The sequence below is a fragment of the Podarcis pityusensis genome, assembly GCF_964106645.2.
Source record: "Podarcis pityusensis genome assembly, chromosome: 3".
Classification (NCBI taxonomy): Eukaryota; Metazoa; Chordata; class Lepidosauria; order Squamata; family Lacertidae; genus Podarcis; species Podarcis pityusensis.
Window position 1 is genome coordinate 95,864,929 of NC_138026.1, and position 19,873 is coordinate 95,884,801.

The window sequence follows — 19,873 nt, forward strand, 5'->3', positions numbered from 1 at the left end:
TTCAACTATACGGACCTTTGCTGGCAGAGATTACTCTGTTTTGGAGATGGTTTCCACTCACCTTGAAAGCCAAGTAAATTCCAAGTAAATAAGTGAGAAGGGGATGTCTTCAGATGACTCAAGTCATTATCCTTCTTGCTTCTTTACTTTGAATTGGCTGGCCATTGCTGCTAGCAGATGTCGCTCTGTGCAAAAACTCTATCCTCACAGAGGAATGCGGGGGAACACTGGGATTTTTTTTTTTTAATACTGCAGAACCAATGACATCACCTTCTAGGCCACAACCAGGTTCTGAAACGCCCATCCCAGCCATGTGTGCCTGCCTCCATGGCTATATTTGAAGAACCATTCTATATTTGGTCTATGTTTGAGTACCCTTTCTTTTATTGATTTTGGTTCTCCCAGCTGCTTTTTATTTCACCGTTTCGCTTACTTATTCTGCTACTTTTATGCTCTTCATTTCTTTTTCTGTTTTATTTTTGGGTTACATTTTTATTATAAGCCATCTTGACAGCTGGCATTGTATGCATTTCCCTACACATTTCCCCCCTGTAAAAATATGCATTTCTGTATTTTATTTTTTTAAAACCACATCCCAAAATTTAGAGTGGTATGTGGTATGCAATCCAGTCTCATTCTAGGTAAGTATGGAAGCTATGAATTAGGCCAGTTTATGTGTTTCTTTATTCTTATATTTATATCCCCCCTTTTCTTCAAGGACCTCAAGGTGGCATCTCCCTCTCCCCACTTTATCATTTCAACAATCCTGTGAGGTAGGCTCTGTTGGGGATAGTGACTGGCTCAAAGTCACTAAGTGGGCCTCATGGCTGAGTAGGGATTTGAATCCTAGTTTCACATCTAGTCCAGCACTCTAACTACGACACCACACTGCCTTTAAAATGTGGACTGACCAAAATTCTTCTCCATCCCTAGTTGTGTTACTGGGCCACCTGACAAATGAACCGAGGAACATATACAAATATTGTGATAGTTGATTGGTTCTAAAACATTGCACCTTAGGAGCCCTACTGATGGAGTTTGTTTTTTTATATATAAAAAAGCCTGTGAGATAATATATCACTCAGATCCTGGGTCTTTTGGTATACAACACTGTTCCTGGTGTGAGCCTTATTGACCCAGGGCCTTTTTGGTGGCAGTTTCCCATTTGTGGAATGCCCTTCCTCGCGAGGTGCATCTGTCTCCCACATGACCAAGTCTAATAAGGAATTTAAAAACATTCCTGTTTACTCAGGCATTTAATGGCCAAAAGACACTGTTCTCAGCAACATTGAGACTACCAGTTGAAGGGATGTTAGCTGCTCTTGGAAAGTAGTAAACATTTAAAGATTTTATATATATATATATATATATATATATATATATATATATATATATATTGTTGTTACCATTATTACTATTATTACTATTATTACTATTAATGTCTTTACCAGCCCGGGCTTCTTCGGAAAGAAAGGCAGGATATAAATTGAGTAAATAATATTGAGGAATTCAGCCCCTTCATGCGATTGGAATCTGTTCCGTCCCTGTCACCTGAGGCACTTTAACAGTCATGGCTCCCCTCAGTGAAGCCTGAGAATTCTTGTTTGTTAAGGTTGCTGGCCTCACCGAACTATAATTCCCAACACATTAATAAATGATAGTTCCCAGGATTTTCCATGGCTGTTAAAGTGGTGGGATTTTAAACACATGGTGTGGGTGTGAGCAGGGAAACCTGACTTATTTGGTGGTGGGGTTCCCCTCCCCTCCCACTCCCCCCCCAGGGGGGGTGTGATACTGTAGTATTGCTTTCCTCTGGTGGGAAAGAAGCTTTGTCTGCCATTTTGACAACTACAAAGATTCTGTGGCTGAAGCAGCAGGTGAAACACAGGGAATGGAAACCCCTGAACACAAAGGAAGGGAATAAGAACCAATTTGTTGCCACTGGCTGTATTAAATATTTTATGCTTCGAATTTGAGCAACAATGCGAGAGTGTGCTGACACACTGCTTTTCCCTCACACACATGAAGCGTGTTAAGAGAGAGAGAGAGAGAGAGAGAGAGGAAAACAACAGCAACATAACCTCCCCCCCACAACCCCCATTGGTGTTGACGGCATATTCTACGCTGCTGCTTTAAAATTAGATATGCACTGTTGTGTCCTGAGTGCTTCAGACTCGCCCCCCCCCTGCGATTAAGAGTCCTGCATGTAAGCATGAGGAGAGCAGACAGTTTCCTGGCATCCCACTTAAAGTGCTTACTGTTTGAGATACTTTACCTGGGAACCTGAGTGTTCCTTCCACAGCGCCTCCTGCCAAGGCCTGTTTACTAAGAATTACTGGGGGTAACTCCACGGTTGCCAGGCAACGGGAACTAGTGTTCCTGCCATTTGAACCAATTGTCAAACCGAAGGTTTGAGCAGTCGTCTCTTTGAAATGCAATAAATAACAACAACAACTCAACTTACCTATCAATAACAATTACACGGTATTGTGTATATATATATATATATGTATGTATACGTATATGCGCCAAGTTATCTATCTATAGTATCGGAAAGAGCACAGACATTTGCTAGGAAGAGGGTCACACAGGACAGATGGTGATATGTTTTTAATCAGCTTTGCTGAGAGCTAAAAGGAGCTGCGTGAAATGGACAATCGGGGTAAGACACAAAGTGCTTTGCAAACTTAAAGTTGTGTGTGTATGTGTATTTAACCTTAGAGTATCTTTTCAAAAATGTGCCATGTGTTTATATACTTCTAAATGCCATGTTTAAATTACTTTGCATGCTAAGAAGGTGGGGTTTTTGTTTTTGTTTTTTTTGCTTGCAGTTGTTGGCATTGCGTGAGTTAAGGGTCTCTGCACTTCAAAGATAGAATTGTAAAGCTGCGGCTCTATGTAGCTCAACTATAGAAAACTCTGTGGCTGAAATAAAATACATGGTCCACATGCAAATACAGAATTTGAAGTTTCAGATAGTTGTGCCAAAATAATTTTTTAAAAAATTCCTGTATCGTGGGCTTCATGCTTCACATATGCATTTCCCCATCAAAGTTACCTTGTGATTATAATTCTTCCTTATATCTAGTTCTGCATTTTGCTTAGGTATTATACAACTTCATTTATGTGGGGTTATTTAAATCCAGAAGATAAGAAGCTCAGACAAGGGAGAATCATATTCATATGCCATTACAGTGATAAAATAGATTTTCTATTGCATCTGATGTCTCTCCTCCCCAGCAGATGTAGGTCAGTCTGGCCTTAGGTATATGCATGATTATGTACAAAGCACCCATTTCCCTTATACATGTTTTTCTGTTGGCTTTCAGGTGTTAACCACTTCCCACGTGTCTGCTGCTGGTTATGAGACGGGCGACACCCTCAGGATTTCAAATTAAGATGAAATGCTGCGTCATCTCTAAACCAGGCTACCCAAGGGCATTGCCACTGATGCAGTCATCATTACTTATTTAGGGATGCCTTATCAAGAGGAGACCTTCCTGTAAACATGATTTGCCTGGCTCTTCCCTTGCACTGTGGTTTCTTGTTCCATGCCATTGAAACATTCATAATGGCTCATTATACATCTTTACCCCTGGCCAGCTCTCAGGGGCACTTCCCAAGACTTGAAAATGTGGGTTCTTTCAAAAACATTTCCATTGTGCCAACCCAGGCTACCTGTGGGCTGCCAGACCGGAGTGCTTTTTGTCAAAGCTCTGCTGCTGTCGAAAGTATCCTCTCCTGTACCCAGCAGTTTTGCATTCAGGAGTGCCCATACAGATCATCACCTGCCCCTTATGCTGCCATGCTCTCAAAAGGTCAGGGTGCCTGCATCACAAAAGACAAGAATGACCTGCATCCTGGATCACTGAGCAACTCATCAAGCTTTATTTTTCATAACCTAAATGGTTGCTTTTCCACTCCCCACGCTCGGAAGCTTGGGACATCATTTACCTTAATAGTGTGGTTGAAACCTGAGAAAGAAGGTGTAATGTAAGTAGCTGGCAGGTGTTGACTTAATCTGTAAAACCAGTCATAGTAGTAGCATACAAAGTTACTGTTCAGGTGTATATAAAATGGATGTGACAACCTGATCCTTACTCTGAACATATTACAATTCTAGTCTGGCTGCACTGGCATCCAGAATGTTCCCACTTTCCAGGGAAAATTCAAAGCACTGCTTTTTACCCATAGAACTTTACTTAGCTTGGTGCCCCACTACCAAGGATACCTTTTCCCCCATTATGTGCTTACTTGAACCTTGAGGTTATAAAAAGAGGACTGCCAAATACCCTCTCTGACAGAAGTACAGCCACAAATTCAAAGCACTGCTTTTTACCCATAGAACTTTACTTAGCTTGGTGCCCCACTACCAAGGATACCTTTTCCCCCATTATGTGCTTACTTGAACCTTGAGGTTATAAAAAGAGGACTGCCAAATACCCTCTCTGACAGAAGTACAGCCATAAGGGAGAGGGCCTTTTCAGCAGTGGCCCCTCCCCTATGAAGCACTCTTCCTTGAGAGATCCACCTAGTGCCAGTGTTATCATATTTTTGGCACCAGGCAAGGATGTGTCTTTTCTTCCTGGCATTTCATTTTACCTTTATGCCTACTGCTGGTATTTGCTGTTGGGATATTTTATGGTGATCTTGCTGTCATGGGGTTTAATATAGGATCGCCTTTAGCTTTGCTTATTGTTTGTCAGGTTTAATAGTTTATTTTCTATTTGTTCTGTACTCCTGTTATAAGTCACCATAAGAGCATTTTTTTGGTATATGATGATAAATAAACAAAGATTGGTGATAATGATTATGATGATAATACGGTACAGCCCTACTTGGACTGCAGCACTTTGGACTACATTTGGGAATCACGTGTTTGATGGCTTCACCATGGAAAATGTTTTCTGTCTGTGGAAAACGAACATGGTTAGAAGTGTTGTAGCCTAGCATTTTCTGTTTTGTGCTTATTCTTTGTGTGCAGAGCTTTTAACTTCCATGTGGTTTCCCTCCCAATTGCATTTTGAAGTGGGGGACTATTCTACATGGTAAACATGTAAACACGGAGCTGTATTGCCATATAAAATTTGCAAATGCACACAATGTCACTTTCTAGGTGCAGCAATGTAAGGGAAGACTTCCTATGCTCCCTGTCAATTGCAATCCCATTTTACAAGTTTATTACCAAATGTTTGGCATGAAAGGAGTCAGTATACCTGGGTTTATGGCAGCCAAAAGTGAAGGAATCTTAGAGTCTCATATCCATTACTTCTCCCCTCCAATGGCATACATTTCCTTAAGAGGATTATTTCTTTACTATGCAACATATAATCTATTACACTGAAGGTGGCATATGCCATTGTTATGTTGTATCTACCAGGTATGTGCACCAGCCACAAGATTCACCTTGTATCTACAGTTGCAATGTTGTGAAGCAAGCTAACCTGTTTTGGATCTACTTGGTGACCTTCCACTTTAACCCGATACCAAAGTGACAGCCTGTAGGTCCACAAGGCGATGCCAGGGCAACATCCTTGCCCCAGTTCATACCACCAGAACAATTTATGACTGCCACTGTTTCATACCTCATTTGCATCATGACAGAACAATGGCAAATCTACCCTATTGCATTTAAGTATTGTGTTTCTTGTTCATTGTGGTTTTTCAGATCGAGAGACCATCTTCAATGTCATGTCTCTCTTTGAAAGACTGAAATGATTCAAGAGCTCAAGTGCCCACAGAGACCATCCATTGATTCAGTAGAATCTGATGGTCCACAATGACTGAAGCCACTGAAGAATACAAATATGATCAGCAGAAAGCATTGCCCTTTCAGTTTCTAGATTGGCAGTGGGCACATGGCAGAACATCTCCTATGTGGTACAGTTATTTATTTATTACCTAACATGTTTGTTATCCCACATTTCAGGAAGTATTACCAAGGTGGTCTACGTTCTTCAAAAAGAAGTAACTTCTTGGAGAGCAGCTATAAATTAATACTAGAGAGGAAAACAAAATTCCCAATAAGAACTGATGCAATTATTCTGGATTTTATTTTAAAGTGTTACACATCAAGGTCACTTCCATTACTAAAGTCATGATACATGTAGGGGTCCACATGTGGGGGTGTTTGTTTTTAGATAAGCAAAATTAATAAACCCTGGATTATCCAATTATTGTTTATCCAGGAACTGGGTAAATCCAGTTCATAAATATTTTCCTACTTGGCTGTGTCTTCTATCAAATATTTGTTAACGAAAAACTAACATGTTTACATGCAAACAGAATTGGCAATATGTTAAGAAATGCATTTTTAGTAAACTTGCAGACTGCATGTTTGGCTTTAAAGATTCTGTTGACAAATACTGATGGGATCAAAATCATTACCGAATGGGAGTAATGGTCCAACTCTATTTATCTTATCGGATTAAAAGTGTGTTAGTCACAAATCTGTCAACGGGCATAACCATAACTGTATCCAGTTGAAAGCAATGTGACGAGACTTAGGAGCAACTAGTAGTAAGCCATTTTTTGGCATGTTGTGGCTTATAACTTTGATCTAATGCAACAGTGTTTCCCCCAAAAAACTACAAACCCACCCACCCACCCACTTTCTAATGTATTTTCAATGTTTGTTATTGATATAAGTATTGCTTATAAAAACATGATAATGCATAAAGTAGGTTATATTTTTATCATCTTTAGAGCAGCAAAATATTCTGCCATGAACATGCCATTCTAACTGAATAAAACTGAATTTAGCGGCAAGGCCCAACCCTACCATTATAATGCCAAAATGATAGATGCCGAGGCCAGGAAGCAGTTTGCAAGGTTTGGGAGGTCAGCGCTGTTTGCAACCACACTTGCTCAGCCTAAACATGTCTGCATACTACTACTCCATATTCAGGGAAAGAATAACTGGGTTGATTCTAGCTCAAATGTTCCTACTGCAACCTGGCTTTCAGGTCAGGCTGTTTTCGGTCCACTAAAACTGGTCCGAAATGCAAAGGACCCAAGTATGGGCAACATACAGGCCAGTCTAGGTAGCTGAGTGTTCACGCAAAGCAAGGAGGATTCTCTCGAAGACCACAGTACGAGAGGAAATTATTGCATTTCCATTCCCTGCCTACTGCGTTCATGACAATATCCACAGCCCAAACTGATGCAGACAAATTTTACATCATGTCATTTGACCTTTAGGAGGGCATTCTACTCTGTACAGTGGATGAGAATAGGGCTGGATCTAGACATATCAAAGAGAGTTTCAGTTTAAAGTGTTGTAAATTTAAACAGTGAAAACAGGTAGAGAAAATAGGACACCACATCACCATCTGGTGGCACAATGTTATATTGCATATACAACACATATAAATTGTGTTTTCTTTACCAGTCTAGCTGAGTCCTAGGACTGCTCTTCAGTGGGTTATCATGATTAAGACCGTGCTACAGAAACCATTGCAATGAAAAAGGAACTGAGGCCTGCTTTGCTCCATGCATTTCCGATATTCTGCACATGTACAAAATCCTGTCAAGTTCTATGCATGCACAAAAATAGAAAGGCATTGATGAAACATTAGTTGTGTAACCCAACTCTACATTTGGTAGCAATGGTGGCCTGCATTAGTACCATGCACTTCCACTTGCCACAAATGATTATGTTTAATTTGCATTATCCCAAATGAAAACTTAACCCAAGGAGAGAGGCATTTGCCTGCAAAACACGGCATCGCTTCTCCCTCTTCTTCCTGTGGCTTTTGTAATACAGCTCAGCTACTCCACTGGAAGTTGACCTCTGACTTTCCTTCTTTATTGTTTCCAAAGGTGTATGGTGGAGAAAGCTGTTGATGGGCAGACTGTGTTCAAGCTTACAGTCTCTGAGAAAGAGACCATGTTTTATTATCGCACTGCAAATGGGCTGCAGCCACCGATAAAAGTAATGACACTGGGGAGAATTCTTGTGAAGGAATGGAATCATCTTAGCGTGCAGGTGAGTGAAATGACAACACACACACACATTTAGCATGGGTAAAGTCTTGAATTGTATGATTGGGGCATAGCTGAACAAACACCAAAGAGGCAGAGTTCAGGTTAAAATATATTGCTATATACTGGTATATATTATTGTAAAAGGGTAAATCCTGTCAGGCTAACCTTTTAGAGTTTTTAAAAAATAAAGTGTTGATTAGTATATGGATAGGAGGTTAGAGTTTCAAAAATCATTTGATAAAGCAATTCACCCAAAACTCCTGAGTATGCTTAACCATCAAAGGATAAGACAGGTCCATTTATGGATCAGTACCTGGTGAAAAAACAAGAAGCAGAGAGTAGGAATGAATGAATAGTTCTCAAAACAGAGGAATGTTAGTGGAGTCCCCCTAAGAATCAGATTTGGGTCCTGAGCTTTTTAACTTGTTCATGAATGATGCAGATTTAGGGGCAAGCAGTGAGATGGTCACATTTGCTGCTGATGCCAACTTGTTCAAGGTGGTTAGGTTAATCTAAAAAAGGAATGTAAGTAGTGTAGGGATGATCACTGGGTGCGGAGCACACTCCCCACCAGCAGGCAGCCGCAGCCTCAGCCTCAGCCTGCCTGCACGCGTGACCTTCGGGTGCGGAGCACACTCCCCCTCACAGACAAAGCCACAGCTGTCTGAACATCGTGCCCTCTGTCTAACCTTTTGCGGTCTCAGTAGTCTGTGTTGTCCTGTCTGTAACCTTTTTAACAAAGGTCCTGTCTGAGACCTTTGTCTCCTTCATCATACACTGTGCAAGGGGAAAATGACGCAGTGGAAACAGGTGCCAAAATAACTATGTACCACCCCATGATCTCGGGACTGGAAGATGTGTAAAGGTCACAGCCCAAAATGTATCTGCCTGGGTTTGCATATTGTGTCAATAAAAGGAGCCTCCACAGAGCTGGCCGGCAGCTTGCTTGCAGCTCACCTGTGCGCAGCTCACCTGCATTATCAGCTCCTGTCTCATGTCCTTCACTTCATCTGGTGCCCAACGTGGGGCTCAAACCCACGACCCTGAGATCAAGAGTCTCATGCTCTACCGACTGAGCTAGCCGGGCTCTGGGCTTGCAGTAAAGGTAAATGGAATTGTTCAGCTAACGTTTTTTGCTTTCTACCGGGTCTGTAAGCAAAGCATTGGTTGCCAAGTTACCAGAGTGCATCCGCCCTCTTATTTCCTGCAGAGAGAGGCCCATGCACACGGATGTGGTTTAGCACAAAAACTCACACCATGCTGGCTGATTAGATACAGCAAAAAGAGAAAGAAGATTCAATAAATGTTCATCTATTTGAGGTGTGATTTGAGCTATTGGCAATTGACGAATCAATTGATAGACAAATTGTGAGTCCAGCACCAATTTGAAGGGTGTGGCCGGAAAGAACTGGAAAACTAAAATCGAAGCTGCAATTTCTGTTTATTGAGGCGAGGGAAACAGGTTGAGGTGGAGTGAATTTAATACAGAATTCTGCAGTTCCAGGAAGTTGGTATGTCAGCACCTCCCTCCCCCCAAAACAGAGGAATGTAAGTGGAGTCCCCCTAAGAATCAGATTTGGGTCCTGAGCTTTTTAACTTGTTCATGAATGATGCAGGTTTAGGGGCAAGCAGTGAGATGGTCACATTTGCTGTTGATGCCAACTTGTCCGAGGTGGTTAGGTTAATCTAAAAAAGGAATGTAAGTGGCTGGTTGGCCACTGTGAGAATATGATGCTGGACTAGATGGGCCATTGGCCTGATCCATCAAGCTCTTCTTAACTAATAATAGGATGCCTGTCAAAGAGGATATCAGTACTATCAGGGTATTGGCAATCTGTATAATTTAGAACATTGCATTTTACTCACACAAATACACCAGCACTTTTCTACTTATGTGATGTCTAATTTATTTGAAGTATAACTTGTATGTGAACAGTTGTTTCTGTACTGGATTGAGCTAATGGTGCGATTACTATGCAATCCCTGTATATGATACTTCTTAAACCCAGGATGCTATTCATCCATCCATCCCCAATGTCTAAAGTTTACATGTTGTTTGCTTGTTTATTCATTTATTTGATGATGCAAATGGTACTTCAACTACTTATTAAGTACTTTGTATAAGAGACTACATGTTCTAAATGAGGGGTTGGCGACCTTTTGGGGCCGGTGGGTACAATTGAAATCTTGAGGAAGTGCTATGGGCACTACTCACAAAATGTCTGCTGTGGGAGTGTGACATAACACAAAATGGCTGCCATGGGGACATGTAGAAGAGGCCAATCCAGTGTAAACAGGAACTGAGTAGGAAGAGCAAACAGTTTCTCATGCATTATGGGTTTTTGAGGTGATATTACTGAGACCTTTCATGAGACCTTTCAGGAGGTCCTGGCGGACATGTTGTGACTGACAGCTATTCTGAAACAATACAAATACTTTGTTAACCTTTTCAGCAATTGGGTGCAGCAGTTTTCTTTAACTCAGAATTGTTTTTGATAATTTCTTGAAAAACCAGTTCCTACCTTTTCTTATTCCTCCCTCCTTTGGTTCTCTCTATTTCTTCTTCTTGATGTACCAGCAAATGGGTGTGAATAAAATGTTTGGTTGTTGGATTAAAAGCAGTGACCTTAAGGCCAAGCTAATGAACTTTACACCCAGAAGATGTTACATTTATGCTATTACTGTCAACCACACCTTGTGGACTGAAAAGTTGCTAAATGCTGGGATTTTGCAGTGAAAATGAGGTCACATTTTCTTAAATGATTAGGCTGCAACAATGTCTTCTGTGCCAATCCTGGTCTTAAACAGAGATTGCAGAGACCTATCATGAAATGCTTGGAGTTTCCAAATTGTCCAGCCAAGCTTACTTGATTATTTATTTAAAGCATTTTTATCCCAATTTTCAGCTAATAAAAGAATGTTGCTGGAGTACCATACAAATGTCAGCTATAAGATAGTCCCTGCCTTCAGGATTTAAACCTAAAAGACACAACACAAAAGGGAAAACAATTGGAGGGAAGGAGGGAAAAGGCAAAATTCAGTGATGCTTTCTTAGCTATAGAATTCTTGTAATGACCAGCTGGAGTAAAAATATTACAAGAAGAGCTACTGGTAGGCCCCACAGTCCCATCTCTTTCATTTTCCTATAGTTGGATGGAATAGCTGCTCAGACGTAATGCACACAGATGTCAGGGACCGTGCTGAGGAGGGTTGCACTGAGGAGGAATGGTGGGAGCCCCACCCCCCACTCCTGATCAGGATCCTGAATCTTCCCAGGAGCAGGAGGACAGTGTAGATTTGGAACAGTGGTTTGCAGTGGGACATAGTTCAGAAGGCAGAAGCTGGGAAATACTGGATGGGGAACAGCTAGGAGAAGAAGCTAACAGATTCACTGTCTCTGGAAAACATTCATCCACCCAGCTCAAGGAGAAGAAGAGCTGATAGGGTGGCAGAATAGAAAGCACATAGATTATGAGCTCAGGTTACAAGACGCAGTAGTGATGCAGGTGACTAGGGAGGAAGTGGGTGGAACTCTTAATTGGGAGCACCGCCATTCCTAGGAAACGGATTATTTGTTTTCTCTCGCTGTGATCATTAAAGTTCCTAACTGGTAAGAAAACTCATTTTCCTTTGTTCTGCTTATCTACTGTCCGGGGGGAGGGGGGGAAAGCTGATTCCCTGAAGCCTGACAACATGTGACTTAGGCTCTGCGGGTCAGGGGCTTGAACTTACCACTATTATGAGGGCTGTTCCCATGAGGTTTGTAGATATAACTTCCACAACTTGAGAATATGGGTCTCAGAAAAGTTTGGGTGAGAAGAGGCCACAGTTCAGCAAGAGACCAAATGTTTTATGCATAAGGTGCTGTGTTTGCATGTGCAAGGCCCCTGGCAACACCTGTTGTTTTGTTCTTCAGAGATTTCCTAGTCGTCCCTCTAGCCCAGGTTTTGTGTATATTGGCCTAAGACACACAAATATGTTTTCTCTGCACCATTTTTGTGAGGTTTGTCCACCTCTAAAATTTCCACTTTTAGAAGCCTCTAGACAGCTACCGTCAGAGTAGAGAATACTGAGCTTGATAGAGCAGTGGTCTGGCAGCTTCCTATGTTAACTCATAACAGAATACACTTTTTGACAGTGGGAAATCCATTTCTATGAGGAAAAAAATATGATGCTAGTCCAAAATTCCGTGTTCCAACCTTCCACTACAGTAACTAAGATGTCAACAGCTGGCCTTTCCTCACCTTTCCAATATTAGTATCAGGGCCTGAACTGGCTTTCCAGCCCCAGAACTGTTTTATTTATGTTATTCATTCGTGTATCGTGAAACTGATTTAAGCATACAGTGGCACCTCAGGTTACATACGCTTCAAGTTACAGACTCCGCTAACCCAGAAATAGTGCTTCAGGTTAAGAACTTTGCTTCAGCATGAGAACAGAAATCGTGCTCCAGCGGCGTGGCAGTAGCAGGAGGCCCCATTAGCTAAAGTGGTGCTTCAGGTTAAGAACAGTTTCAGGTTAAGTACGGACCTCCGGAACGAATTAAGTACTTAACCTGAGGTACCACTGTATAACTATGAGGAGTACAAAATATCAGTTAAAGCCAAAACAATGTAACAATGAAATCAAGGACGGGGGGGGGGGGGGCATGGGTCATCTGACTAGAAAGTTACAGGAACAGTAATTTGTTTTCATACAAAGGGTTGCTTGAATAGCCAACTCTCAGGTTGGTGCCTAAAATTCATTACCAGACAGTGCTAGCTTGATTTCATTAGTTAGAGAGTTCATTAATCCTAGTGCCAACACACTAAATGCACAGTTTCTTGCTGAGGACAGCCTGACAGTGCCACGCGCTGCAAGATCTGCCTCAGGGTCAGATTATAAAGATCAGGCACAGGTATAAGGAATGAGGTGATCTTTTAAGTTCACTGGCCCCAGGTTGCTTACAGCTTTATATGCTAGTAGTAAGACCTTTACTATTGGATCCTTTTGGGGAGAAGATTGAGAAATGGCTGTTACTTACTCAATAAAGTGGAAGGAGCAAGGTTTCCAGGCTGCCATCTCTTAAAAAAATCGCCAGGGTGCAATCCAACACTTGCTGTCCCGCTTTGTTGACCAGAAACTCAGTTCAGCTTTGCTCAGCCTCCACTTTTTAATGGCTTTGTGCACCATGCAAACTTGGCAGTTCCACTGTGTGTTATTTTATTGGCCTTTTAGGCCAGGCTATGGGCCAGAGGCTCTAGGGCAGCTGATAGAAACTCCCCCATGGTAACAGTTGATTTGAAAAGGGTAGCAGATAGGCTACACCTGGATCAGGTACAAACCACGTGCCACAGATAAGTTATTGCAGGTGATACGTACCGTAATCTCTGTTTTGACTGTTCTGTAGGATTGAGATGTAATCTAGCTTTCTTGGGATTGCTCCCTCACATTCTCTATCTAAAAGGATAAACGAAAAAATGAAATTTTAAGTTCTTTAGGAATGTTGTGCTTTGATATCCACACTGGATATGGTGTGAGTGTCTATAAGAGTCTGCCAGCCAGGAATGTTTGTTGCAAATTCAGTGTCTGTAATTATTAAATTATGTTTTTACTAGCCTTTATTTTGCCTGATCATCTCTGTGTAACTCTGCCGTGTTTTGGCAGACAGCAGCACATTAAAAGCCCTAGAAAGAAAGTTTAAATTCGAAATGCAAAGAGGTAACCAGAACTGAATTACTCTCCTGGGAGCAAAATGCTCTTAGAGTGCCTGTTGAAATCAGCATTATCATTTCAATGCATGTCAAATGTGAGTCATTTCCTAGTTTAGGCAAAATTTCTTTATAAATCTTTAAATCTTCCAGTTCTTTCAAGAAAAGGTTAAAGTACTTATGATTTAATGAGACCGCTTTACATCATAACTGTTTGACTATCAAGAGAAAACTTGTCCTTTCCAATTTGTAAAATCTTTTTTTTTTTTATTTTCCTCGAATGTTTTTAGGTAGTCTATATTTTATAGTTAATGCCAAGAAACTGACAACCTTAAATAGCCTGAGCAAAACATTTACTTCCTCATCTTAAGTGTGCAAAGTAAAAGTAAATCAAGAGGAGCATCCCTCAAGGTTCACAGGCTGTGATCAAGGCACCTATCTGTAATTTCACGTTATTTGGGCCTCAAGTATTTTATCATCTTTTATTTTTCAAGTTGCATTCTCTGGTTACTTGTAAGGCTGAAATGCTGCATGCTATTTACATGGGAGTAAGTCCTATTGCTGTATCTATCCACACCAGCTGCTATTTAATTTGATGTCATTTTGATGCCCAGTTGATTGTTTTACTTATATTTTGTAAAAGGTCCTAAGCATAATCATGTATGCAGGGCCAGCCCAGGACATTTTGCTGCTGTAGGCAAAATGCCCTGCTGGCCCCACTACCGCAACTGTGCCCTTGCCTGTGGCCGTGCCTGCAGTGCAGTAGCAAGGGTCTGGGGGTGAGAGCAGTGGCACTGCTGCAGTGGTGCAGGCAAAGTCCCAGCATAGCTGGCAGTGGTGCAATGGTGAGGGGGAGCAGGTTGGCTCAGCCACCATTGCCAAATAGCTTCACCTCACCTCGTTGATGGACTGCTCCTGCATAAATGTATGAATGGCTCCATAAAGGGGCTGGACAGGCTGTTATGCTTATTAAACTGTAGCCAGTAGTGTGGCATGGGGAGTACAAGGGGGTGGTTGCTCCAGGCACAACCTTGTTCGGGGAGCAAAATTTCAACACCTGGTGCTGCCTCAATACAGCTGTGTGCTTCCATGGCTGGGCTCCACTGAAAATGGCTTCTCCATGCAGACCATGAAGTGACCTCTTTAGACAACGGAACAGCTCTTCTTTTCTTATTTCTGTGGCTGTGATCTCCTGGGTAATGCAGACACCATTGGGCAGTTGAATGCACATGTGTAGTCTGTCCATTCCCTCCCACCCACCACCTTCATGTAGCCCCAGGCTCTAGCAACCCACTGTAGCATAGGGTTCTGGACACTTTCCCCCTACCTTCTACTATCATTATTAGGGGTCACTTTGGCTTACCCAGAATGTGACTTTCTTTTCACCTACTTTTCATAACTTCCCTTGAGTTTGGATCATATGAGTAACCTCCACATAACCGAGTTATATTTCTAGAAATGGGGGGAAATGTAAATATATTTATAATTTGTTTTGAATACGTAGCAGAATTGTGTTTTGTCCCAATATCTCAAGGACCTCCCCTTCCAACATGAACTTACCTTGACCTTACATTTGTCATTAGAAGCCCTTGTACAAGGGAGGCGTAAATCGTGGCAACAAGGGAACAGGCATTTTCAGTGGTGACTCCACAATTGTGGGACACTTTCCCCCAGGGAAATTAAAAATGCGAAACTGCCACCAGAAAGGCCCTGTCACAGGTCAGCAGTCAGGGGTTTGCACCATGCTGTTGGATCATCGCCCGCCCGGGAGCACTGCCAGCATCCCGAAGCACTCCGGGGCGATTAGACACATGCATGGTGTCCCAAGTGCTAGTGAAAGTGACACACATCAAATGCAGATGGGTAGTAAAATGTACCCACCCAGACTATTGATCAGAGAGGCCCACTTATACCTCAACAAGAAATGAGTTGGGAATAACAACAAAAGGCACCTATTCACATAACATTTGCATGTGTTAATTTATACTATAGACCTGAATTTAGACATTATTTCCATAATTTAAATGGAAATACAATACATCTCACTCTGCTGGTGAACAAGACTGACAACTCTCACCAACCCCAGTAAGCATAGTCAGTGACCAGCAGTGATGGGAGTTGTAGTTCTGCAACATCTGGAGAGCCAAAGTTTCCCCAAATCGGAAATAAGAGGTTGCTTTCAAATAGAGGACTGAGAACCCTTCAAAGGTCCACTGCAAAAGTAGGATGCATGACCACCCTCATATTGAAGGAACATAATTTATGGTGGAAAGTTTTATGAGAACGATCCACTGTGCTCCTGAGTAGCTTCCATTCATTTTAATGTGTTTTTGGAGGAGAATGTCCCAGAAGATTTAGTCTTATGTCTTTTAAATCATGGGTGACAACTCTGCAGGTTATACCAATAATGGAAGTGGTACCAAAATAAAGCATTTGTACAGAGAGTTAATGTTTTTGCTGCATATGCTCTTTCCACTGCTATGATGGGAGTTCCTGCTGTTGTCCTGGACTGTCATGCACACACTACCAATGGACTGACATGAAGCCAGCATGGGTGCTTTGTGGTCTGTATGGATTGGGTTCACTGATTCCGTACATCTGAAACCTTGTTGGGAGGGGGTGGAATCATAATGTGGATGCCCTTAAGCATCTGCCTGGAAGTAGTTCTATTCCAACGTGCCCTATGGATTAATCAATGTGTACTTCTTATTGCTAATCTCTCTTATCTCTGCAAGTACTTTCTTATTCTTTGGGTGATAAAAGAACAAAGATTTTCTTCAAGAACAATACCTCATTTGACATCTATATCTTACTGTTAATTTACATGATTACATACAGTTCAGAGTGTGGGGGAGAACCCTAAATCAGTGGTAGAACTGTAATTTTAAAGAGGCGGAGGAGGTGGGGAGAATGCCTGCATTATTATAAGATTGCATCAAATGAACTCCAGTAGCTTTTGTTTAAATTAATTTTGGTAAACCTTTTTGATGTAGCTGTTTTGGTGTTAAAAGACAGCTTGATAAATCCTTTAACTTGTCTCTTTTGATGTTATAATCAAGATCCTTGGATTTGGAATCCTGTTTCGTTTGTAATTAGGGGGGAAACACAGTAATGATGTGGCAAGGAAGCAATTGTTCGTGATTGGTTTTTACACGTGATGATGAGGCGCCCTTGATTGTTACGGCTTATTCCTAAGGCTCTGGTCCTGTCAATACTTGTTTAACAAGGAGAATTTCAGCAGGTGCTGATTCTCTCACAGGAATAACCAGAGCTGCACCTGCCCAAGATTCAGCATAACTATAAATTGTACAGGTGTGCCATATTTGCTATCACATCAGGTCTCTCTGCTGTTTAATATTTTAGTAGTCTTTATGATGCTTGAGACTACCAAAAATTACATTGTTGGTTTTGCATTTGCTTTTATATTTGTGTTGTTGAACATAAATTTTCTCTTGCTCATTTAAAGTTCTGCTCCTTTCCCCTCTTTGCATTGTGAGTGGATGGAGGGAAGCTTGTTGCAGATGAGGAGAAAGATAATGACTTTGCCACACCCCTTGCTTCATGCTAAGGGCTGCCACATGGAGCAAGCTTGTTTTCTCCTGCTCTGGAGAGTACCAACAACTTGAAGTTACAAGAAGGGAGATTCTGACTAAACTTCAGGAAGAACTTTCTGACAGTAAGAGCTTTTTGACAGTGGAGTTTCCTTCATTGGAGGTTTTTAAGCAGAGGTTGGGTGGCCATCTGTCACTGATCCTTTAGCAGAGATTCCTGCATTTCAGGGAGTTGGACTAGATGGCCCTTGGGGTCCCTTCCAACTGTACAATTCTATGATTCTATGCAGGCCAGCCAAGGGGAGGGTGGGTATTTTCTACCTCCACTATCAGAGGTAGCATGTCTCTGAATACCAGTTGCTGGGAATCACAGGAGGACAGAGTGCAGTTGTGCCCATGTCCTGGTTGCAGGCTTTCCACAGGCATCTAGTTGGCCACTGTGAGAACAGGATGCTGGACTAGATGGGCCACTGGCCTGACCCAACAGGCTCGCCTTATGACTAACTATGAAAGTCTGTTGCAGCATGGTATTAGGTGGAGGCCCAAATGATCTCAGTGTCAGCTATCACTGTTCTTGGACCAGGATAGCCTAGTCACAGTGGTTGATGTAATAGCAACCTCAAGTGTGGACATTTGCGATGTGTTCATGGGAGCCTGTCTTTAAAGCTGTTTCGGAAGCTGCAGCTGGTGCAAAATGAAGTTGCTGAGTTGCCAAGCGAACCACTTTACCATGCACATCTAAAAGCTCCCGTATGAACTGTTAACTTATCAAAGCCCTAAGCAATTTAAGACCATATTAGTTATGCCATGGCCTGCAGATGTTCATTTCATGGCAAGTTGCAGGAGGGGTTTTTCCAAAGTAGCCCTCAATCTGTGGAAAAACCTCTACTAATACAGTGGTACCTTGGGTTAAGAACTTAATTCATTCTGTAGGTCCGTTCTTAACCTGAAACTTTGTCAGGTTTTGGGCTCTGGGCCAAATATGGAAATCAGAATCAAAGAGAGAGGTGCTTTGCTGTGTCATCCAGTGGAACTTGGAGTCCTAGGCTGGATCTAGACACATCAAAGAAGTGTTTCAGTTAAACTTTGTATGAGAAATCGGGTTAGCAAAAATGGAACTCTACAGCGCCATCTGGTCTTAGAATGCATAAACCATGCATAAAGCACTTTTCATTTGCCCATGTAGCTAAGTCCTAAGTTAAGTCTAAGTATTGCAGATCCTTTAATATTAATTTAAGTGGTTGGGTTGGTTTGATCTATCTCTTAAGAACATCACAACATCCTTGATGGATCAGGAAAGTTTCCATTTAGTCCAGTATCCTCTTCTCACACTGGCCAACCAGATGCCTATGGGAAGTCTGCAAGCAGGACCTGAGCACAAGAACACTGTCCCATCCTGTGGTTTCCATCAACTGGGAATCAGAAGTATGCTGTCTCTGACAGTGGAGGTAGAACATAGCCATCAGGGTAGTGGAGGTAGAACATAGCCACCCTCCACAAATTTGTCTAATCTTTTTTTGAAGTCATCCAGGTTCGTGGCCATCACTAACACTTGTTGGAGCAAATTCCATAGCTTAACTACGTGCTGTGTGAAGAAGTATTTTCTTTTTGCCTCTCCTGAATCTTCCAACATTCAGTTTCATTAGATGCTTGAGTTCTGGTGTCTTTGTTCCTCTCTGCATGGGTTTTTACTAAATTACTGTAGTTGGCTTGTGCACACTGTCACTGGGATGAAAACCCACCACAAAACCAGGGAAGTGCTACTAGCCAGCAAAAGAAGAAAAACACAACTCCAGGCACTTGAATTAAGGTTTATTCCAGACCCAATGTGTTTTGGAACAAATCATTCCTCAGGGACATGCTTTCATAGTGAATACGTGGGGCATGGCTGTGCAACAGGAGTGACTATAGTGCCCTATGTATTTGATTAAAATTGCTGCTAAAATATGCCTCCCCTCCCCAATAATTTCCTCCAAAATACATTAGACCTGTAATAATGTTATATAAAGCCTGGCTTTCCCTCTTTTTATCTTTATTTTGTCAGGCACCTTCGTAAGGCAGCAACTGCCTTTCATATGTTTGTACAGCAGCTAGCTTATGGTTGGAGCTAAATGTTAAACTGCATCCTTTAGTAGGCATCAGCAGCAGTGAAACCTTTGGACTGGAGTTTTGGAATCCTAAGTTTGTTCTTGCCCAGGCAATTAATTGTGTACTTGATTTGTTGCATTTGAAATATCCTCCTGCATGGTACAGGTGGACATTAAAGGCTTTTGCAAGGTGATCAGAAGGAACCTCTTAGATTATCTGGAATAGCTGAGGCACCTTCACAGACAGACCACATTCTGGTTTCTTTCTGATCACACTGTGTGAGGTTAAATTTGTATTAATACAAAGCTAGTTCTTCAACATCAAGTTAATTGCTTCAGGTGCTCACCAGAGTCCCATCATTGGTTCCTTCCTTTCTTTTAATTTACATGGTTCTTTGAGGGATTCAGGTTGAACTAGTGTCACTGCGCACAAAAGGAAAGTCTTGGATTGCAGGAAAACCATTTCCCGTTGAGAAGGGATTAACATTGTAGGAGATAGTGAGAAAGAAAAGTAAAGGAGGGCAAAGAGAAAAGCTAAAATATCTTTTAGACAAATGCT

At 41.8% G+C, this 19,873-nt stretch overlaps 1 protein-coding gene and 1 long non-coding RNA gene across 9 annotated transcripts in view; one reads left to right on the top strand and one right to left on the bottom strand.

The window, feature by feature from the left end:
- Positions 1-5,563, bottom strand: part of LOC308474388 — a 43,561-nt gene extending 37,998 nt beyond the window's left edge. Inside the window, exons 1-2 of one of the 4 annotated variants that reach the window (XR_013984674.1) lie at positions 5,445-5,541; positions 3,679-3,828 (exon numbers count right to left, since the gene is read on the bottom strand). This is a non-coding gene — a long non-coding RNA (uncharacterized lncRNA). Of the gene's footprint in view, positions 1-2,275; positions 2,344-3,678; positions 3,829-5,444 lie in introns of those variants that run through there. The other 3 variants (XR_013984673.1, XR_013984675.1, XR_013984676.1) reach the window with 3 other exon arrangements.
- The window catches only part of USH2A (usherin), a 440,966-nt gene continuing 423,627 nt past the window's right edge, over positions 2,535-19,873 (top strand). For 4 of the 5 annotated variants that reach the window (XM_081000470.1, XM_081000471.1, XM_081000472.1 and 1 more), the window contains exons 1-3: positions 3,896-3,993; positions 5,669-5,880; positions 7,822-7,987. In XM_081000470.1, the coding sequence (XP_080856596.1) occupies positions 5,780-5,880; positions 7,822-7,987 (267 nt within the window). In that variant the 5' untranslated portion in view covers positions 3,896-3,993; positions 5,669-5,779. Of the gene's footprint in view, positions 2,663-3,329; positions 3,994-5,668; positions 5,881-7,821; positions 7,988-19,873 lie in introns of those variants that run through there. The other variant, XM_081000469.1, reaches the window with a different exon arrangement.